At 39.8% G+C, this 22,601-nt stretch overlaps 3 protein-coding genes across 7 annotated transcripts; 1 reads left to right on the top strand and 2 right to left on the bottom strand.

Annotated features, from left to right (window-relative positions):
• Nucleotides 1-545: 545 nt before the first annotated feature.
• LOC124302634 (scm-like with four MBT domains protein 1) lies at nt 546-5,562 on the bottom strand. The gene is made up of 7 exons (XM_046758985.1): nt 4,752-5,562; nt 4,035-4,444; nt 3,559-3,648; nt 2,933-3,432; nt 1,989-2,839; nt 1,154-1,824; nt 546-1,073 (listed from the first exon to the last, which is right to left on the bottom strand). Exons 1-7 carry the CDS (start codon nt 4,795-4,797, stop codon nt 903-905), a joined length of 2,739 nt encoding a protein of 912 aa, XP_046614941.1. The 5' UTR covers nt 4,798-5,562; the 3' UTR covers nt 546-902.
• Nucleotides 5,563-6,327: 765 nt separating this feature from the next.
• Nucleotides 6,328-8,369, top strand: LOC124299485 (peptide chain release factor 1-like, mitochondrial). The gene is made up of 2 exons (XM_046752702.1): nt 6,328-6,831; nt 7,188-8,369. Exons 1-2 carry the CDS (start codon nt 6,507-6,509, stop codon nt 8,081-8,083), a joined length of 1,221 nt encoding a protein of 406 aa, XP_046608658.1. The 5' UTR covers nt 6,328-6,506; the 3' UTR covers nt 8,084-8,369.
• A 10-nt stretch (nt 8,370-8,379) lies between these two features.
• On the bottom strand, nt 8,380-21,639 carry LOC124299465 (voltage-dependent calcium channel subunit alpha-2/delta-3). Of its 5 annotated transcripts, none has more exons than XM_046752655.1 (18): nt 21,352-21,639; nt 20,157-20,343; nt 19,123-20,067; nt 18,703-19,035; nt 17,948-18,004; nt 15,806-15,886; nt 15,625-15,699; nt 15,448-15,552; nt 15,246-15,317; nt 15,007-15,157; nt 14,831-14,897; nt 14,474-14,625; nt 14,251-14,374; nt 13,535-13,567; nt 12,226-12,497; nt 11,091-11,437; nt 10,662-11,021; nt 8,380-9,981 (listed from the first exon to the last, which is right to left on the bottom strand). In XM_046752655.1, exons 1-18 carry the CDS (start codon nt 21,441-21,443, stop codon nt 9,577-9,579), a joined length of 3,858 nt encoding a protein of 1,285 aa, XP_046608611.1. In that variant the 5' UTR covers nt 21,444-21,639; the 3' UTR covers nt 8,380-9,576. The 5 variants fall into 5 exon arrangements, with proteins under 5 accessions (XP_046608611.1, XP_046608620.1, XP_046608630.1 ...); XM_046752664.1 differs by having other exon boundaries at nt 11,091-11,431; XM_046752674.1 differs by lacking the exon at nt 13,535-13,567.
• Between the last annotated feature and the right edge of the window lie 962 nt (nt 21,640-22,601).

Genomic DNA, 22,601 nt, shown 5'->3' with positions numbered 1-22,601 from the left:
ACAGTATATGGTAAACTAGAATAAGCGTAGGGCTTGATAATGTACAAGATAGTGTAATTTGGGTCAGCACTATACTTTGCGTCAACCCCATAGAACCGTTATTCGTCAAAAACAAAAGATATCAACTAGCTTCAATGACTTTGTAGTAGTTACAGGTAAATTCGATGTATACATATATGATATAAATAGCATTATATCCAGAGTTGATGAAAAAAAATGATCTTGGACGATTGATAACAATATGGATGCTAATTTTCAACAGGGAAATTTGCTCTAATTGGGTCAATTACTGTAGAAATTTAGTCTTACGGTAGAGAACAGATGGAGAAATGATTTGAATAAATAAATGTCTGTTACGTCGAAATTTTTTCAAATTTTGCAGCACTTGAAAATTATCAAAATTGCGAAGATAGATGTTAATATCGACCTAAATACATGGTTTCTGGAAAAAGGATTTGCAATAAGAAGCTGAATATTCTCAGAGAGATTTGGTATTTAAAATTAACTGCTTGATCTGTCCACGGTACTTATTATTCGTGAAAAAATTATTTAATAAATATTTTTTATTTTTCGCACAACATGAACAGTTGCATTGTAAACGTGTCATACTAATTTAACTATTTACCAAATTACCGTGTCAATTATTCGTTACTTTTAGTTACATCCAATCAGCTATTTGTTGCATAAACTAAATCGACGTTTTGTGACACATAGTAATTTTTTATTTCACAAAATGCCAAATTACGTTAAATCGATTATTATCGAAGATCAAACTGATGGAATTTTTTTTTTTGTTTTTCGTGAAGATGCACTTTGTCTCAATTCTCAACACTAATACCAATATATAATTTTTTTATACAATTGAACTTATGTACTATATACGACAGTTAATCAATTATCAATTATAATATACGATATTGCTCTGGCTCCACTTCGTTAATATGACGCAGAAAGAAAGTCACTTTAACTTGCTCAACATGCCGGCAAAGTTTCAGAGCCGAACTCATCCGCAATTTCATATGCTGAGTTAATGATGGCAGATTCAACAGTAAGAATGCCAAACCGTCTATTTCCTGTAATGGACAAGAAGGATGATTAAGAGAGAAACACACGTCTTCCAAGGAAAGATATTCGATGATTTTTATTATCTTACCTCTTGCCTCACTTGGTGAGCGATACCCTTGCAGTCGTTTGTTTTTCTGAGATAACGAAAGACGTCATCAACGCTCCAAAACAATGGATTTGAATCCAGTTTTCTAGTTTTCGGCCTCCGCTGTTTCTTCTGTAGCCTAAGATACTCGGCCTCTGTATCTGAATACTCGGATTCAACGCTCGTGTCCCAATCTCGATCTCTCTTACCGTTCCTTACAGTATCGCTGGCGTTGCCAGTTTTGGAACGTACTTTGCTGCTTTCGCTACTTGGGCTCCTCACATTGCTGTCCTTACTTTTTCGATCATTGAATGAGCTTCTCGAATCATCGGAGGCATTACTAGACAGTGGCTCATTTTTGAAATCATCGGACTTGACTGATTTTTCAATTCCCTTTTGTATCATAATGTCTATTTCAGAAAGTGGGGGTTTGTCATCAAAGTTTTCGACACTTTCATCTGCTTTGTCAAGTTTTACTGAATCTAATAAAGGAAACGGAATTCCAACTTCAGGAACTTCAACGCCCGCTTCTTTTTCCTTTTCCTTGTCTTTATCTTTGTTTGCCCAGCGCCCTCTCTTTTTCCTTCGTCCTCCTTTCCATGGCTTGGGTTTCTGTACCAAAATACTTGTGTAGCCTTTTGGTTTACCACGTCGTCCATTTGCTACAGGGGCAGCTGAAATAATAATTATTGAAAGTTATCAGAGCATGCTGAAAGAACTGAAAAGTGGTTGAGACTAAAAATGTGCGAGAAAGCAGGTCCTAAAGTGAAATCATGATTTTGAGAAAATCGCATAGTGTGAATCTTTGCTGTAATCGTAATACATTTAAAAAACTTACTGAATTTATTTTTAGAAACCTTATGACATCTGTCCGGGCACTCATCCTCGGGTATAAAGGAAGGTCCAAATAGGTTTGGGCAAACCATTAACTTCTTGCAGATATCTCTACAAAATTTTGGGACCATGTCTCCCGAAGTAATAACAGCAACGCTAGCTCTGTACGTATTGTTCTTGTGTTTTGCTTTCAAGATTTCTAAATGATATCCTGGGTCAGGCTTAGAATCGCATTGAAGAACTTTCAATATCCTGGCACTCCTGTACCCAACAGAAACTATCATAGATAGAACCTCTCTCATGACTAATGTGACCGGCCCAGGTCCGACTGCTTTTGGCAGTGTCGCTAGTTTTCCTTTGGATATCATGGGGCCGGTGAAGCAGCGATAATTGAAGTATATTTTAGGGCACCAGAGTGAAGATCTCGGCTCTGATATTGGTATGTCAAGAATATTTTTTTTTTTGGCTTCTTTTGGTGGCGTTCTTAATTTTCTGCATACTTCGATAAAATCTTTGGGTGGCTTCAAAGTGTAAGAATTCGACTCGCACCAGCCAACAGGAAATATTTGCAGCGAATGCATAGAGACTATGTGCTCAGGTCGGAAATCTTCGTAGTTATCCAATTTTATCCACAGTAAATTATCAACGACCTTTGTTATGTGTGCGGCACAAAGCGTGTTCTCATTCTCCGGGTCTACTGCTTCCAGATACATGCCAACCTCAAATCCAGCATCCAATGCACTTTCTCGCTCTGAAAATGACGACTCTGGAGCTGCTTCAGACTTTGTTGCTAATAAATATGCTTCCCAGTCAAATTCTTCCGACTTTGAGATCCATCCGATTGGATGTGTAAGTCTGAGGATCCAAAATTATAATAACAATAGAAATTTGAAACAAAACAAGTATTTATACAAATACGGAAATTTGCATCAAACTTCTGATATTTACCTTATATTTTTTTTCCTTGTCCACTCAATAGGAAATATGTAGGGATGATCCGCGGTGCAAAGCCACGTGTCACCATTTGTACTATCCAAGTCTTCTGTTCTCGCAGGATCCTCGTAGATATCGATTTGAACTAGGAAGTATTTTTCATCAAATACCTTAACGACTGTTGCTGGGCATATCTCGACTCTATTCGTTGGTGATATCGCTTCTAGTTTCATGCCAACTTTGAAATCATGCCGAGGGTGTTCACGTATGTTATTGAATAAATTATTTTGGTTTTCTTGAATCGGTCGTACTGTTTCTGTCAAAGATTTCCATTCTTCATAACTGTGTGATTCTAGTATTGAGCTTGGGGGTTCAAGAAACCATTTAAGATCTGCATTTTTCACAAAACCGTTACAATGCAAACGTTCTGATGTGCAGAATACCCAAAAATCTTTAACAGGTGATCCAGGGGTATCATATCTCAGTAAAAGTCGACCACCAATGTTTTCGATAATCTGAAATACATCAATTTATTCTGTATGGTGCACATTTTTAACTGAATTGCATACTAGTTTTCTGATTTGAAAAGTTTCAATGGCATTAGAATTCATGAAAGGTTGTATTATTTTTATTGGTCTCACCGTAGCTGGCCAAAGTTTGTAAGGATGCTGCACATCGCTAGCTTCCACCTTAGTTCCTTGCTTAATTCTTTCAGTCATACTGAGGCCATCCTGTCAGAGATGAACACCAATTATAATACAATTAAAATCAGAAGACAGTTAGGAGAACAACAAATACTGATATAAAATAGAATTACAAATAAAATTACGTAACTTTTGTATCAATATATGACAAAAATATTTGTAAAGACTTCTCTTGGATTAATTCAAAAAGTATTTTTAAATCTAATAAGTAAACTGCTAGTCAAATTGGAAAACATTGGGCTATATTAGGTCAAAAACATATTATTAGTTTGAAAGAATTAAAAATATTACACTCAAGTTATTATTGATCTTTACGCAGTTGAGTTTGGGCAAAATTCAACTATAAGCTTCCAAACTTGCTACATGGAATCTCGATAATGAAACAAGTAATGATATTTTCTTGAAGTACTAACTCCGGTCAGCATTTCCGTTGGAACAGATCTAGCATTGCTCATAAACTCGGGCAACTGTTCGACACAGTTTGGTGAGTGTTTCAGGACGAATTCTGGAGGCTCGAGTCTCTTGTTGTTCTTTATACACCAGCCTAATTCGTGCGCAGCTTCTTTGGTCAGGTTGCACCAAAACTCAAGAGACCTATCATCCCCGCCAAAGTAACGCAGTCTGAGAAGCGGACCGCACGTCATAACAACAGAGGCAACCCAATATACAGGCTCATTGTCAGGTTCCAGAAAACGAGGCACCTCCAGAGACATCCCAATTTCAATTCCACTCTGCAGACCAAGTTCCACATGTGGAAACATGATTTGTGGAACTTCCAAACTCTTGGTAGCATCCAAATAATCCTGCCAAGCGAATCCATCTTCTGAAAAATTAGAAAAAAAAAATTGTTTGAAAATAATAACAATGAAAACAATAAACTGTAATAAGAAAAGAAAATGAGTATGAATATGAATAAGTATAATGGTATAATCATCAATTATATAGTTAATTTTGGCATAATTGAATTCAAGATATTTCATGCCTTCAAGTGTTATCAGGATATTTTTCCTTAGTTTATTCTGGTTATAAGTTTTTGCTAGTTTAAAATAACTTTAATCACATAAGAACTTATACTTTTATACTTATAGTGAAAAAAAATCAATAGTGATCCATACTTGTGCGATTATTACCTTTGTCCGATGGTTTATCTCGCATTTCGGAGGTGTTTGGTTCCATCGTGAAATACGGTTTCAATTATTACGGTAGTGTTCATACATACAAAGCTCGTGTCTATATGACTTGTTTCTTATACTGTAATTGGCTTCCGAAATTTGCACGCATTGCTGATTGATATGATTGTCGTGATGACTTCATGGATTTACAGAGTATCGAAGCATTTATCGACAAGATGAGAGAAATGGGGTAAAAAAAAAGAACAACCAACTACTGATTTTAAGTTCTTGCGTACCTATGTGTATGGGTATGTACATGCCAAGTGTAAATTATAGGTAGAGGCATAAAAAATAGTCCGAATTGTGTAAGTGTTTCGGGGTTTCTGCAACGGGTAACGATCCTTTTCGACTTAAGATATCTGATTGTATTGATACGTGATTAGGTATTGAACACTTCATTTCTCGCGCGTTATAATGCGTCAATTAAATCTATGTACGTATAAGGTAGATTCTGTGTTGCACTGCAGTCCTTTTGCACCGCTTATAAAATCACGACTATAATGCATTTACGATAATGTGCCTTATGCACGATGCGATATCTATCTCTGCTTTGAAAGTGGTTGTAACGGGACTATCTTCGTCAAGCCTATTCAACTGATCAAACACGATTTCGACTCTCGTTTACTCGCACTGACTCACATCACACTGTACAGTTTTGCTTCATGCACCTTGCGCAGCACACTGAACTACTAAAGTACCAAACCAATCTTCTGTACCGTAAGCGAGCTTGACTAGTTTTGCCGCCGTCAAGGAGCCGCCGTCATCACATGGCCACCCTTTAATACTAGTTGTAAAACTTTGTTTCTACGTTTAAAGATGGCGCCTATATCGGTGTATTGAATCCATATATGAATGATTGAATCAGCTCCCTATAGAGCCAGCGTTGCCAACTTATCAGACGAATATTTCGTTAAATGGCGACAAAACAATTCTTTAGACTTCTTATTTAGATGACATCGTGATAATTCTTCAATGTCTTTATGGCACCACAATAATTCTTCATATTTCTCATTTTCAAGACTGATGTTTGACGGTATTGAAACTCAATAACTACAGGAATACATAATATATTTAATTTTTTCGCTTCGTAACGCGGACAATTTTCCTAGAAATATGTAATGATAATTATTACCGAACGAGGTACCTGCATAGACAGATTTATATTCTACAATCTGAATTCTATGTATAAGGATATTAGGAACTTTTAATCATACAATATTTTTATTTTTAATATTTAGGGTCACCAACTTGTAAAATAAGTGCAATTAAAAATTGCAGACGCTATCTAATTGGCGCATATTATCCCAGGAACAATTGGTTGATTTTTAGACCATTGTTTCGATTTCACAGACCATATTCAGAGATTTCGCTATCAGTCTTGAGATTTCGTCAGAGGTCTTCAGATTTTCTTTAGATTCCTACCTAAATAACAATATTTCTTAATAAGAAAACAACTTGTATTTTTTCTTTGAACGGAGTCTAATTTCTTCAGATCTAAAGAAATTTCTTTAGGGTTGGCAACGTTGCTCCAAGCCCGAGGCGAGCAGACGACGTGATTAAGGTGTGATTCAGGTGTCAAGTACAGGCACATAACCTACAATAAAGTTGTCTATTTATAATGTACAGAATCTGATATGTCGTGAGTTGGTCCAAGTGTAGTTATATATCAGTGATCCGAATCACTTTAAACTAGGTGAAGAATCACTCAGTACAATGTCCGCGTTATTTGGAAGCCTTCGAACGTATTGTTTGGTCCGAAGTATTAGCAGGTATAAGCGATCGTCACTTCCGAAAAGCTATGCAAGTTTACAGTTGCCGACTATACTTTGCCTAAATAGAAGAAAGTTCAGCACCGACGCCAGAATCACAATCGCAAATGCGGCAGTAAGGAAATACCTGGATAGTATAATTAAAAAGTATGACAATATCAAGGCTGGGCAGGATACTCTTCAAAAAAATACAGACCTCGTACCGGTGGTTAGTTTACTCGAAAACCGGCTAAGTATCGTCGAAAACATGACCAGCCTCAGCGATCTGGGTAATTATATTTTTATGCTAATTAACTGTCCTTTTTCTATTTTGACATGAAACAAATTTTAAAGAGGGTTATTAAACGGGATTATTTATTTATTTGTTCCGTACGCGCGAGCTCGATATACGTATGAGAATCACGTGGTCGCTAAATTCGGTTTATGTTTGACCGAAAAGCGGATCGCAATCGTGTAAAAACATTCCCTTTACTAATAATAATTCTCCCGAAATTATCAGGGTGATATAAAAATTTGAGGAATCGCTTGCGATTACTGCGACAGCGAATTTTCGGATATTATCAAGTCGCTGCCAGCTCCTTCGAAGACTCATTGTAGTAATCGTGCTAATTGACATCGCCAATAGGTAAGGACAAGGAGATAAAGGATCTTGTGGCGGAGGAGATGGTGGCGTATAAAACGCAGCTCGCGCTTCTGGACGAGGAATTGATCGAGACGATATTGTCCAACACTGCCCAGGACGCGTGCAGAGACGTAATTTTAGAAGTAACCGCCGGAGTTGGGGGTCAGGAGGCGATGTTATTCGCCAAGGATATCTACGAGATGTACTTGGGGTACTTGGACTACTTGGGATACGAGTACGAGCTGATGGATCTCGGGCTTTCGGACATAGGCGGAACGCGGCACGTGACGATCTCGGTGTCGGGGGACGGGGCGTTTTCGACGTTGAGACACGAGGCGGGTGTCCACAGGGTGCAGAGGATACCCACGACGGAAAAATCGGGCCGAGTTCACACGAGCACTGTTACAGTGGCGGTCCTCCCCCAGCCGTCGGAGATCGAAATTTCCCTCGCCGATAAGGACTTGAAGATCGAAACGAAGCGGGCATCGGGAGCCGGCGGGCAGCACGTCAACACGACCGATTCGGCGGTCAGAATGGTCCACTTACCTACCGGGATCACGGTCGAATGTCAGAGTCAGAGATCTCAACTCAAGAACAGGGAGTTGGCGCTGCGGACGTTGCGCGCCCGTATTTACGCCAAACAGCTTGCCGAGCAGCAATCGACGACATCGGAGTTGAGGAGAAGTCAGAGAGGGCTTGGCCTTAGGAACGAGAAAATTAGAACGTACAATTACCAACAGAACAGGGTCACGGATCACAGGATAGCAAACGGCACGGTCCATAATTTGAAAGGGTTTTTAGAGGGGGGAGAAGTACTCGCGAACCTGGGGAAAAGTTTGGAAGAGGAATTGCGCAAAACCTTATTTCTTGAGAATGTGAACGCAGCACGAAATGGCTGACGTGCAATGCTGGTCCTCGTCACGCATAGATTAATGATCATATAGAATGGATTTATAAACTATGTAAATAAGTCGAATAAACAAAGGTAATTATTGATACAAAATTGACGTGACTATATGTATATCTTCGGATCGCGAGTTCATTATGACAACGTACTCTTCGCGAGTCCATTATTTTATCGTGGGTTCAAACTCACTTCTCTGTTCCCTAAGGAATCGATTCAATATATGTATTGTGGAGATTTTATGTTTTGTGAATAAAGTATCTCAATTTATTTGAAAAACATACAACAAGACTTCGCCTATCCGCGCGCGTCAGAAAGGCACACTTCATCGTATATATATGCTATAAAGGTATGTATATATATGTATGTACTTATAGATTTATATACGCACACACACACATATATGTATGTTTATATATATGCACGTATCGTTTTACGCAGCGTATATAATACAGGTACCTGTACTATAATATATTATGTATAACGTATGTACACATGCCCACGTAATAAGCACACACGCGTTGGGTTGATTAAAATAGAGAAAAATAAAATACAATACAAATTTGTTTCATTATACCCTAATCAATTAGTAATATCGTTTGAAAAATTTGAACAAGTATATAATACATCGCTTACAATAGTATACAAAGTCTGGTTGCGGTTTCACGCAGTTTTAATAAGTTTAGCTACGTATGTAATATAATACAGTACATAAATAAGTATAAAGTTTCCGATTGTAGTTATGTATCTACTTTCGAAAATTCCACTCTTATAAATATATATGTATACGGATACATAAAATCACTAGAAAAAACATGTAGGAACTAGGCGAATACCTATATTAATTTTTAACTTACGAGTAGGAAATCAATATATTATTATAACTTATCAATACGCCTACAGCAGTACGACTGTACAAGCGCCTATACGTTAGCTTTCGTGAATTTGGTAAAAACTTGGCGAAACTTTTACCGTCATACGTATAGAATATAGATATATATACTCGTCGGAGATCGCAACGTAAAGAATTTTTATTCATACCTTGCTACAATACATAAATGCTCCTTCGAGTGAAAAATCAAAAATTCCCCACTTTGGAATGATACAACTACAATAAGAAAAGAATTGGAAGAAACCAGAAACCAGACTGACAACAAGTAAAAATAGAAAGCATGTTGGACGAGAAATTTGATAAGTACAGATTTCAATTACATGCGTTTCGATTTATCTACGACTACACTTGTTACATAGTTTCTTCCCAAATCACATTAACCCAAAGTCATACAGCGCTTGTCAACTAAACTGACGATACGCTGTTTATATCTACCAATAAATATCTCAACAATGTAACTCACTATAGATTTTGGCTCATATTTGTTAGCTGAAGCTCGAATAAGCTCCGGGATTTCGAAGAACGAATTTAAATCAATTGTAACGACTGTTGAATCCCGTCTCGATCACTGATCGTGATACAGTAAATTCGAGGATTTAAAAAAAAGCGAATAACGAGGATGGCACAGTGAGTAAAATTGGCAAAAGCATCGAAAGCAGCGTAATGCCGATACCGCGTGAAGCACCCCCGCAGAGATCCTTGATCTCTCGTTCTTTCGTGTGGTTGCGGATGCAAGAGTCCGGCCTCCGCCTCGGGAGGCTGTTGGTCGCTTTGTAGCATGCCAAACTGTCCTTGTAATCCTCAACCTCTTTGGGAGCGACAGTCAGCTTTTCCGCGTCCGATTTTAGGCATATCGCATCCACCACGAGGAGAATCATGTTGCTCGAGTCAACTGGCTGGACGACGTAGGGCCGCTCGCAGTCCCTCTCAACATCGCCGACAGAGACACAATCAATGTCATACTTATCTGCAGAAACGTTTTGCAGCAGGTACAACTTCATCTGGAAAATGAGAAAGTTGTTGGGATTATTCGCTTTAGTAGAATGCATGCTTATTGTTAGATAACACAGGTCTGCAACCAAAAAACTGCACAGGTTTTTTATACCGTTTCTTATAGATTTTCACTCACTGAAACCGGGATAAATATTCAAAAAGTTCTATCACATCGGGTTTTTTCTCTAACTCGTGTTTGTAGTTTCATTCGGAGTGAAACTCCCATGTAATTCGAAATCTGGTATATTGTTCTTGATTCTAAAAATCCAAGCAAAAGTCATTACTTACTTCCATTTAATATTCATTGTAGTGAGACTCAAGAATAAATGCAAACAGGGAAACAAAAAATGGTAAGCGGAAGCGTGTCCGAACGTGTATCAGAGAGAAGAAGAATAGGTTTCATAGGAAAAGAATAAACACCGGTGTGTTAAATTTTTATCTCATGTTATAAGAAATATTGCCTAGTTTGTTCTAATGAAATGGTGGTTTTTTTAGTTATTGTTATTTTTTTTATGCAAACAGCTTGTATTTTGCAAGAATACTGTACGCGCTGGAGGGAAATGTAAGTCCTTTTTGGATTCAGCACACTTGAAAACATAATATTTATCAAAAACATCCCGTGCAGCTGAAAAAAAATTATTTTTGCAGACCTGTGTAATCAGTCTGTAATTAGAAAAGCCAGTTGCACCCTTTGGTCGCAGGTTTCGGGCCTCGTCCGTTTGATTTGTGGTGGCTGATTGTCTTTCTCGCCCTTAGTTTCGGCATTCGGCTCCTCGTCATTCCGATCTTGACCGCTCGTTTCATGTGATTTCTCTGCATTTGCTTTCTCGTCCGGCACGTCCGGTTTGCTCTTTACCTCCTCAACCATTATCCCGTCCTCCTCTTCATCCTCATCCTCTGTTTCTTCGTCTATCTGCTCATCGTCATCGTCTTTCGGGTAAGGGTAAGCATACGCATAATCCGCGGAGGACCAAATACCGCTCTTTACCCAGATCCAGGCCAGGCTACCAAGCACCCAATTTGCGGCTCGCTCGAGGGTCTTCAAGGGCTGCGAAGAGGAACGAAGAATCCTTTCGATGATGGTGCCGAACTGTTATTTGCGCATACTCGTACTTACAGTCAACAAAATGTTTCCGTGGCTGCAGATTTTCTTCTCATCCCGAAAACAGACCGCCTGATAGTCGTATATCTCGATCTCGTCGAAGATGCCGTTTTCGACGAGACTCAGCATGACATGTTTGTTGATTTGGCCGAAGAACTTACCCGCGTCAGATGAATTTTCACCAGCGACGACGTACCCGTTGTTGTCCACCAAGTAGCAATGTAGCCCTTCGTCCTCGCAACTCCTTTGACAGTTACCCAATCCCTCGCAGCTGTAGGTTATGTTTCGGAAGAGACTCTGAAGCTTCGAGTGTTTGAATTGGAAGCCCACGACCGCCGCCGGGGCCTTCATCTTTCCTATACCTGATGTTTATTATCGTTACCCGCAACATTCGTATGTATAGGTATTAGGGTGGTCCTTAAAAAATTCATTTTTGAATTTTGATCGACTCACCCCCAAATCAGCTCCACATAATTCAAAAATAACTCCTCCATTTTTTCAGATTTTTATCTTAACTGTAGCCCGTGCCCCGAGTACGGTGGATTTCAACACTTTCCGGGGCATATCAAATCTACCAAACGGATTTAGATGTAATTTGGTATAGAGCGGTTTCTCGGGTCGCTGATTACGAATCTGCACTCAAAATTTCTAAATTCAAAATTGTGGATCCAATATAGTGGACCAAAACCCCAGAAATCACACTTCTCGTTCAGATTCGTAACCCCCGAGTACCGAGTTTTGTCGAAATCGAATGACTTCTTGGATTTCGCTTCACCGTATTAGATCCGCCATTTTTCATTTTCAATTTTTCAGTTTAGATTCGTAATCAGCGACCCATAAACCCCCCTCTACCAAATTTCATCTAAATTCGTCGTGTAGATTTGATATGCCCCGGAAAGGGTTGTATGGAATCCACCCTATTTGGAGCACGGGTTAGAGATGAGATAAAAGTCTGAACAAATGAGGAAATTATTTTCGAATTATGTGGAGTCGATTTAGGTCGCGAGCCGGTCGAAATTAATAAATGACCTTTTTAAGGACCTCCCTAAATTTAATACGTAGGTATATAAAAGCCGACATGATGAGCAGCTTAAATTGTAAAAGAATTGATCTTTTCGATTCGTAAGCGAAATATTTAAACGAGACTCACCAATAAATATGGCGTGACTCGCTGTGACAAAGGTCTCGTTATCCGCCCCCGCGTCGTCAATGGGGACCGAGAAGACGAAGCTGTCCGGCTGGACGTAGTACTGCTCGACGGCGCGTTTGTACCAGACTTCGTCGATCGCTCGAGGATGGAGTTTACCGAAGTGGTCTTCGGGTTGTGTGTCGTTCTCAATGGGGAAGTCCTGCCACCGTGTAAGGCCACTGTGGGTCGCCACGAAGGCCAGGGTGAAGCCGAATCGCTGTTGTAACTCTTTCCTGCATCGAGGATAACGCTGTCAGGTTGTCGGGTTTACCACCATTGATTGAACGGGAACGATTGCGTTATCCTATAATGTATACAGGGTGTCCCAATGAAATTAATAACTACTGGCGAATCAACCCATCACCGAAATATCCCCTTTGCCATTTAAATGACATATGAAAAAGCTTGCAAAATTAACGATGAGTACAGTATTTGTTTTTGTTAGTTGCGCATTGGATTTGGAATTTTATTACTCACAGTAAAATTTAAGGACTATAAATCATGCGATTGTGATGTTACATTCTACATCTCATTTACTTCCGACAGTGGAAAAAATTTGTGACTTATAGGGAGTCCGGGAGAAAGTGTAGGCTACGTGTAGTGGGACAATGTGAAAATATCTGAACAGACTTTTTAAATTTTCTCGTAAAATATAATCATCCATAACTCATTCAATAGTGTACGCAATTATCTGTATCTTATTTCAAAGTACAAGAGCGCCTGATCAGTATTGATTGTTTGCTCAACATCCGTCGAATTATCAAATTGTTGAATTGACGAAACGTTATCACCGAATTTTAGTCGAATTACCACATCGCTAATGCTAATGGTGCGGTGGCATATATTTTTTTTTTTTGCAATGGAAGCGGGATATGCATTCTAGGCTTGATTCGAATTGGGCACCCTGTCTACATAGGTAAATTGCGATCGTCTGATGCTCAAGTTTTTTTTTTCTTTTTATAGATCAACGACTGTAAAAGTGAATGCAGGTATTTAAACAGTAAATAAAAAAATCGTAGACTTCTAACGGAGACTTGATCACATAGGTGAATTATCGGGTTTCCGCTATACCTACGGGCGCAGTAGTCAAGTAACTACACGTGTATACAAGAGGAACTTCGAGAGAAAATGGAATTAGAGACATAAACATGAGTAGATGAAGTGGAGAGGGAATAAAAAAATAAATAAACAATCGAATGAAAAGATTTTTTTTCATACTCGCAGACGATTATAACGGAGGAACGTAAGGTGCATTATTTGATGGTGTTACCTGGACAGAAGGTTCATCAGCATAGCTAAGGGTCTGCATGATGTTAAAGTGTTGTATTAGTAGAGACAAATCAAAGTGCATTGAATTAATAAAATATATTTACAAGTGTTGTTTAAACTATATGTATATTCATCTACCACACGTATATCCATAGACGTATATATACATGTATAGGTGTATATATTCTAACGTCTGTATGCACAGTGAAAAGAGTTTGCCCCGATTCTCTGATCGTGTTCCGCGACATGCGATTAATATCTATGAAAGCGTGCTCGGATCTGCAGAGGACCGTGATTGTGATAAGATAATATAGTGAATCTACGAACGGGATGCTGTATTCGTCGGCAGCAATCATCTACCACAGAGGGGAATGATAACGAAACTGAGAATAATCAAGATCAATCGCGTTTACTTTATCCATTGAAGTAACGAATTGGAGAAGACTAAAACCAGGTATCTTACAACCATATGAAACGAAGACCGGAGTACCCCGTTAGATTAAAATCGAATATCATAGGATTCACTACAATACTAATATTGTATATTTACATAATTTCACACACATGCTGATTACATTTGCGATACATTTTTGCGTGTGTCTCTTTGTGCGTATGTGTATTTGTGAGCATGCGTGCGTGTGCCATAGGTGTCATTCTATTATCGAATGATAATTATAAGCGTTTTTTAGCCACGCGTAAACTCGCTTGATGACTTACCCCTTTTCCTCGCGAACGGTGCTCGCGTTGGCGAACCACTCAGTTACCATAGCATCGAACACCAGACTTAGGAGGAGATTTCTGTCACAGTAGTACGAGGTCCTTTCCACCTTGCTCGTGTTTACTGCATACGGTTAAAGAAGTGGAGGTCACCGGTTTGACCATCATCCAAGAAGAGGATGAAATGAAAGGGCACGCGAACAAGCAATGCGACGATACTTACCACGTGATGATCCTGAATGCGAATGCTCCGGGGGATGGGATCCAACTCTATTCATGTCCATCCACTTCCACCCCGGCACGCGGGTGCGCCTCAGGAAGTGGAGCAGCTCTTCCTCTGGCGTGCTGAAGCTGTGGTCACCATCGTAATGGTACCTGAAAAGCACCGATATTATATTTATAGACTTGAAGTTTTCACGCTTTAGGCCTATATTTCATTCCTCGCATTCAAGCTGTGAGTCAGGAAATAAGTCTGACGGAGATAAAATTGTAGCATTTTTTCGAAATCCCATCATAGTTTAGTTTTATTTAACGTATAATGTCCACCATTTCACAACACTACGTAATAAACGATACTTACCCACAGTACGTCCAATCGGGATGCACCCGCCAATTGCTACCGGAGAAGTAATCGGTTGCATCTTTGTCTGAAACGATTAGATTTTTTTTTGATTATTCAATTATTCGGATTTTCAAGAGAAAGTAGTGATGCAATGTCGTGTGTCATAAATGGGTTTGAAATAGGTGCGTGCTTACCTCGTTGATGCTGATATCGGTGGATTTCCTCGATCGCATGGACCCGGTAGCTACCACCATGACCGTGCACCGGGAGGGACACCACCACCGTAAACGGTGTGTTATTGATGCCAGTGTAGAAATAGTCTCTCCTCATCCTGCCCACCCGTTGCTGAAACGTTGCAAATAGGATATCAATTGATCATTATTCGTCGTCACATAATGATAAAATCGGATCGGGACTTGTGAAATTTACTCACCATGTCGTCATAGTGGTATTTCGTGTGCAGCGTTGTCATCCCACTGGACTGGTTTATCACCAAATCACGAAACTGTGAATGCCAAGGTAGTAGAATTAACATTCGAAGCGCAGGTTGATGTCGCTAATATTTTAGTTATTATTCTCAACGGAAGCGTTCTTGCCTTTGAAAATTATTAAAAGAGCATGGAATCTGGTTATACCTGAAGCAGGGATTTGCTAAAATTTCGGGGAATTGTTCCGTCGTCGATCAGCTCGACTTCGGCCATATCCACGCTGTTATATGCTGGCTTAAGGATGTTCCTGAACTGTGTGATAGACGGTCAAATTTAAAGCACTTTGACTAACAATAATGGGTCAACGAATCGCGCGGTACTTACGATGGGTCGAAGGTCTGGATGTATCAGGATGTAGCCGTTGTTGGTAACGATAAAAGCGTAGCCGTTAACGCCGAGCTGTAAAACAGAACACAGGGATAATGGAGTGTTTTGTTGTTTCTCACAATCAGCAAGGAGCATGGAATTTGAGTGAAAAATTAAAAAGCGAATGACGAACACGAACCATGTGCGGTAGCATCAATTTCTCAATCTCCTTTATCGGTACGTCGATTCCAGCCACTCCTAAAAGCTCAGCGATCCGAGTCTGCGAAAGAAAAATTATTAACAAAAAGCTCTGGGTGTTGTTTTCAGGTTGAAACTTTTCATAACGACTATAGAAAAACAATTAGTATCGAAGCTTTTCTACCTTCCCCAACCAACGCTATGTATGTGTTATAAAAAATACATATGTGATGTATAATTTTCTAATCAAAACATGTCTAACTGTAAGGTATGACACGTATTTATACACCTGTATGTATGTATTTAAATAATATATAACCTATGTAAAAATAATAGCACTGTTGTATTATTTTTCTAGTTAATGAAAACGACGTCTAGATGACTACTGTCAAGTTATTACGTATACATTTATAATTCGTACGATAAACTCGAAATTAATTGCGTTGCCAAAAACTATCCAAAATATAATAATGATGATGATGATGATGATAAGTAAACAAATGATGTGACAAATATATTGTCTGTTTATAAATGTATGAATTATTAAAATTGTGATAGCTCAGAGGAACGTTGAAGGTTTTTGTCGATAATAATCATGGGATTCGATGGAATGAAAATTGACCGTGGCATATATTTCTTATAACCAACACGATCCTCCAAGCTCTCTCAACTCGCTACTCGTCTATAGTAACTATATAGCATTAATGTGTTAAATTACAATATCGAATAGTTCGTATCGACTCGATACGCTTGACTACGTTATGATAATTGATAATTATAATAACTGGAGTTGTGTATAATACGCTAACGGGATTCGCTCCTCGCAACAATCCAACGGGACGGGCGCGAGCGAACAGGACCTCTACTCATTTACAATATCAACACTCTGCATTAAGATCGTTCCATAAATAAGATCATGGCGGCGAGTGGCATCGGGTGGTAAAAGTTTCACACTGTCTGATGAAAAAATAAAATTGATTAGAAACATAAAATTACAGTGGATTTATTTAAATTTCATCCACACGCATCTGCAAGTCATATTGCGAGTGGCAACGGGTGGTAAACGATCACGACGTCTAATGTAAAAACGAAATTCTTGAAAAACCATGAACGACAATGAATTTTTTAAATTTTGTCCACGTATATACAGCATATTTTGAGAAAATAATACCAAATTTATTGCTGATTCAATTATTTTTTTACTGAAAAATGTTATAATTTCACAAAGTGAAAAACTTGGTAAGTATCGAGAGATGGGACACAACGATACATTGGGGAATAAAAGAGAAAAGTTTTACCCGTAACCCAATAGTTTGTCACACGATCATAATAATGAAATATGCAGCTGAAATAAGTAAAATACAACAAGATTTTTTTTCCTTTTACGTAACTCATGGTGGTAAGTGTTGTAATTTTATGTTAGTAAATAAATAAATCCCATTTGGCTCGTCACATAAACAACATAAAGAGATTAAATTTCTTTGCCAATCTTATATTGATGGTATTGGTCCAGTTCACTGCGAACGGTCCGACCTACAGTAATGAAATATCTCGTTTTGCCCCACCTTCTCTTATTTATAGAATAGATATTGAAAATATTCCACCCATCTACCACCGATGTTAGCGCCACCACCAAACCTACCTATCTACCTACCTATCTACCTGATATATATGGGGTATTTTAAACGAATCACATAACTATATAATGTAGTGACTGTGTACACTAAAAGTTGAATACTAAATAGTCTGATCAAAAAAGTAAGTATTAGACAGAATACAAGACGGACGAACGCAGACCTATAAGAAGTGGGATCGAACTGAGATCTGTTCCCAAGAAGAAGCGTCTTATGTATTGGTGATTCCGTTGCCTCCTGTTATGACGGCTCGACGTTTGTTTGGATAGTGAATTATTTATACCTACCCGTCGGGTTCGAAAGAAGGGCTGAATATATATATATATAGGTATATGCGTGTATTGAACTACTCAAGGACGCGTTGAAACTTCATCCAATTTCACACGGACGTTCTTTACGCTTGGGTACAGAAATAGCGAGGCTCAAGGGATCAGGGTTTGCAAGGGTCAATTAATTGCTCAATCTATGCATTGGAAGCATTCGAAACAACGCTGCATTCAGCTGCGAACCTCTCGAGTCTTAGTCACCCAGTATGCCCCGTTCACCAGGACCTGCTCTGTGATGTTCTGTGGACAGAGATCAGCGTGAAACGAATTCTTGCAAGGGGTTTGTTCACCCTCCGCAGGGGCTAAGTCATACAGGCTTAGTTAATTAAGTTAGGGGCGAAGTGCGGCATGAATAATCATCTGCACCCATGGCATAGAAAATGTAAACCATAGTGTGCATGAAGCTTGACGTGCGGAGAACTCGTTGACCTAAAACCTTAAATCATTCGTAAGTTTACGAAAGATCAATTATTTTGTTCTTGACACGCTTATAGGTCGTTGACGTAACTCACGTTACGCAATACCTATCGAACTTCTACTGGAATATGTACATATTCGGTTTCAGAATTTCGCCCATTTAGACTATAGACGTAACGTAGGTAACATATAAATGATATTACGGAAAATAGGGAAAACCTCGAATTGTCACGGTCGCCTGACTTCCCGTTTCGAGGGTAGTCACATTATATTATATGTTTCCCACTTGCCATCTGGCTGAAGTCGACTCCAACACTTATTGCAGACTGCGGAATGAACGGCAATACAAAAGACCACTACTAATGGCCTTCTCATCCTATATTTTTTTTGTAATTTTAATTAGCAATTGTTATAATGTTGATAAGACTAGTGTAATGCTCGGATTCTGAAAAGTACCCTAGAACATGTTTTGATCCTCTTCCCTGTTCGATTCTTGGGCTAGACAGTTATGTTATACTCACCGCGTTTGGTCGCCGATTGAAAACTGGAACACTGACAGTAGTCATAAGTCTGTATTCCTGTAGGTCATCGTCCTGGTCGTAGGTCCTCTTGTGTTTCTGGACAAATCTTCTCTCGCGTTCTTCCCTCAAGTTCATTAGGCGTTGCCGCGTTTCGGGGTTGTGGATGCGATGCGTTTCTACAAGTTCACGTTGGTAGCTCCGCTCCCTTTGTTCCCATAACCAGTCCGTCATTATGGGGTCAGTTACGTCGGCATAAACCGGGGTCCAGATCACTGGATGGTCCGTCCGTCGTAGGACCAGAGGCCTCGCCATGACCGGTATGTAGTTCAAAACCTGCGACACCGTGACCGAAATCAATTTCAATTAAACGATCATGGGGCATTTGCCGCAAGTTTCTGTGTAATCAAATCTGCGTCATACCTTTTCAGAGACCTCAGCCATCGTCGATAGATGAACGTAGTAGCCCCGGTTGGCGCAGGCCATCCACCTTACATCCCTGACGTCGGGCACCTCGCGGCCAATCAAGTAAGTGAAGACCCTTACCGGCATGTCACCCATGTCAGGGTCGTCAGAGTTGGCACGCCAGTTGTAGGTTGCGAATATTTCTTTGTAATTCTCGGGGACACCGTCGGTGACGAGCATTATGGCCTGGTTGCACAATGTGCCTTTACGTTGCTCCCGGAAGTTCTCCAACAGCTCGAAGGCCTGCCTTAGGACGATGCTGAAATTGGCTATCTTATCGGTGTCCACGCATTCCATCGCGGTCTTGAGCTCCCGTATATTGGCTAAATTCGCCTGGACTAAGGTGTTGTTGAAGCATGCTACTACCTCGTGGGTTTCGTTAGAGAATTTAATTACATTCACGAAGTCGTTGTTTCCCAGGGTGTCGAGGATACTGTTTACAACGTGCCTCGCAATTTCTTTACGGATCCCGGTCATGCTACCGGAGTTGTCCACGAGGATAAGAATATCCTTGGGACTTGCCGCAGCCTCGATGTACCAGTTCCGCGTACGGCAGTCAAAGAGGTCCACCGGTTCCATGTTCCAACTGATAGCCGGATATTGCATCATGAACCCCGTCGCGCTTCCGAAATATTGCCATGACAAGGAGGGATCGAGGTCATAGTTATTCATGAACGTTGTATTTAGCTTCTGGGCCCATGTGATTGCCGTTACGACGTTGTACGACTGGTTATAGACGTTCGTTGGTATGTGAAAGTTGGAATAGTTGAGATTTACGCGGCGTCCAAAATGCGCACTATAAGTCATCGTCAAGTTGTTGTCCTTCGCGTTGTGGTACATGACTGGAGGTTTCACATCATTGCTCGCGTTCTCCGCCAAACTCTCAGCCACGTCCATGATTCGCTGCAAAAATGTTCGCATGTATTACTCGGTGACGATATAACGTTGGGTTAAAGAATTGATAATACCCATAAGTCAGTGCATGCTCTAACCTTGACTGCAGATATTTTCGATTCCATCAAGAACCCAATGTCTTTCGCTATCTCCTGGACCAGAGCGGCTCCATCCCTGGGCTTCACTTCCGCTTGTCTGTAGCTCTCTTCAAGCTCTTGGACTCGCGTCACGTACTTACCGAGCAGTGACAGCTCGAATCCCAGCTTATGAGCCCAGGACTTGACCCTGTATCAAGCACAGAGATAAGTGACCGCTTCCTCAGGAATCGAGCAACGACACAACGTGCCGTTAGGTATTAGGATATCATAATTCGCAAAAATAACCCCTTCAATTTTAACAGCTAATGAAAATCTAAATTTCTCATTTGAACTCACTTTCCCGCGACTCTGACTTAATCGAGCTAACGGCAGTTCATATAACGTACGTGTATTGTGTTTTATGGTTGCTGTTTTCAATTTATGATTTACGATGAAGCTATTTAACACGATGCTGCAGCATCGGAGCTGCATGTCGAAGCGATCCAAATACTTATCAAAATTATTATCTCTACTATCAAAAGTTTATCCGCTAATTCAGATTTCGGATAAATTTACAAACTGGTAACATAACGTTAATACCCTGAATTGAGATACGACAAGGCCGGGTAGTTTGATTGAACACTGCTGTTCGTTTGCATGTAACGAAATTGCTGTTGTATTTTCTATTACAGGAAGTGTGTAAATTTCGAAATTTTATTTCGCAATACGCAATAAAAATACTAAAGACTTATCGATGCAAATGTAGCAGCGAAACAGCGACTATGTCATAGCATCAGTCGAGTAATTTTGTTAGTCTGTGAACTACTCGTGTAAAAACAAAATAAATTCGTATCCTTGAATATCGCAAATGTGAAATTTTTTTTTTTTTTACTCACACGTCAGCGATTAACGAACATTTATAGATTTAAGGTATTAACAAACGAGGATACGACCTAGGGGTAGTGTGCTGTTTTAATCAGGCTTTAATACCCGTTGTAAAATCCAAGACCGTGACGTCAGTACTATCATAACAACCATATGATGATATCGAGGTCGACAAAGTTCGATCAAAAAAGGCCGATGAAGATGAATAGCCTCCCACACGTCAATCCGCACTCCTTCATCTGCCCGATGTGATTTCTCACTCATCGTTAACTCAGTCAAGTTCTGAAGCGTTTGCAGCAGTACAAGTGTATGCTTATTTTTTCATACTTACGTGTTGTAGGAGATACGTTCAGTTCTTCCCGAAGGACCCTCAGCAAGGATCATCAAGGTGATGATCACCGAGGTAAGAAAGGGTGACTGCATTCTACGGGGGGATGAGGAAAAGGACTGAATCGTTGTGAAGCTATGATATTATACTCCAAACTTGACGCGTAAACATTTAATAAAGTGTCAGGGTGGAATTAGATATCTAAACCGCGTTTGGCGATGGTCTCGGTGTGGCTCCGCTCCCTTGGCTATTGATCGTTTCGTAGCTAGACCCGCGACACAACTGCGCTCTGACCTAACTCCACGAGCGAGTTTCGTCGCGCGCACCTTCCGGCGCAAACTTAGGGTAACGTGCTGCCAGCTATTGTGCTAATGCATGTGCGTACGTATATGTAATTTGCGCATCGTTAACCTTCGTGGGCGCACGTGTAAACCGGACCCTGAGCTTGCGCTCTTGCCCCGGTACGGATCAGGCGGCCTGTTCGTTTACCGCAACATCTCCCACGCTACTAACAAAGAAGGTATCCCTGATCGATATCTCCAATTTGATTTCTTTTGTAATATGTCATAGTAGGCTAAAGACTAAGCGATACGTATTATATTTTTTTTTATCTGCGATTAAACACTTGAAGGAGGTGAAAGCACCCTTCATAGTAAGGCATGTCAAGGGGCGATTCGGCAGTTTTTTGTATTTTTTAATTGAGAAAAATACATTTGTCATTTCTCGTTAGGGGGAAACTTTTGGCTTGGTTGAAAAGTATTATGTTCTGGTGGGTGAAACTGCCAAATCGCCCCGTAACATGCTGTGTTTCGGAGAATGATTTCACCCCCTTAAAGTGTTTAATGACGCGTAGAAAAAATAAGTGTCGCTTAGTTTTTAGTCTACTATAACTACAAAAGAAATCAAATCGGAGATATCGACCAGGGATAATTTCCTTGTTAGTGAACCTCGTAACGCAGGTGGCTGGATAAAGTTTACTTCGCAGGGAAGCAAGACAGTCTTTCTTTGTTTCCAATATACCAACTCACGTTTGAATTTTCGGTTGTCATGTGTTACGGTGAAGGGATTTGAATTTGGGGTTTAGTATAAAAAAACTTTGGATGCATTTTTTGATAGCAACGTTTTCCGTAAATATGTAAACCCTTGATCGATACTAAACTTTGGAAAATTTGTCAGAATGATTATGTGGTAAACATATACCTTAAAAGTCAAGTGTAGACTAGAAAGCAAATGAAACTGATTTGTTTTAATAT

The sequence above is a fragment of the Neodiprion virginianus genome, chromosome 1, assembly GCF_021901495.1.
Source record: "Neodiprion virginianus isolate iyNeoVirg1 chromosome 1, iyNeoVirg1.1, whole genome shotgun sequence".
Taxonomy (NCBI): domain Eukaryota; kingdom Metazoa; phylum Arthropoda; class Insecta; order Hymenoptera; family Diprionidae; genus Neodiprion; species Neodiprion virginianus.
This window is presented reverse-complemented; position numbering and strand designations above follow the sequence as displayed.

Excerpts from the sequence above, each read along its gene's own strand:
- LOC124299465 (XM_046752655.1), bottom strand. The coding sequence starts at position 21,443 with ATGCAGTCACCCTTTCTTACCTCGGTGATCATCACCTTGATGATCCTT. Across the intron at positions 15,700-15,805 it reads AATTGATGCTACCGCACATG|CTCGGCGTTAACGGCTACGC; the intron begins GTTCGTGTTCGT and ends TCTGTTTTACAG. Across the intron at positions 11,022-11,090 it reads ACGGAAACATTTTGTTGACT|CCCTTGAAGACCCTCGAGCG; the intron begins GTAAGTACGAGT and ends TCCTCTTCGCAG.
- LOC124302634 (XM_046758985.1), bottom strand. The coding sequence starts at position 4,797 with ATGGAACCAAACACCTCCGAAATGCGAGATAAACCATCGGACAAAG. Across the intron at positions 4,445-4,751 it reads AGATAAACCATCGGACAAAG|AAGATGGATTCGCTTGGCAG; the intron begins GTAATAATCGCA and ends CTAATTTTTCAG. Across the intron at positions 1,074-1,153 it reads CTCACCAAGTGAGGCAAGAG|GAAATAGACGGTTTGGCATT; the intron begins GTAAGATAATAA and ends TGTCCATTACAG.
- LOC124299485 (XM_046752702.1), top strand. The coding sequence starts at position 6,507 with ATGTCCGCGTTATTTGGAAGCCTTCGAACGTATTGTTTGGTCCGAAGT. Across the intron at positions 6,832-7,187 it reads GACCAGCCTCAGCGATCTGG|GTAAGGACAAGGAGATAAAG; the intron begins GTAATTATATTT and ends CATCGCCAATAG.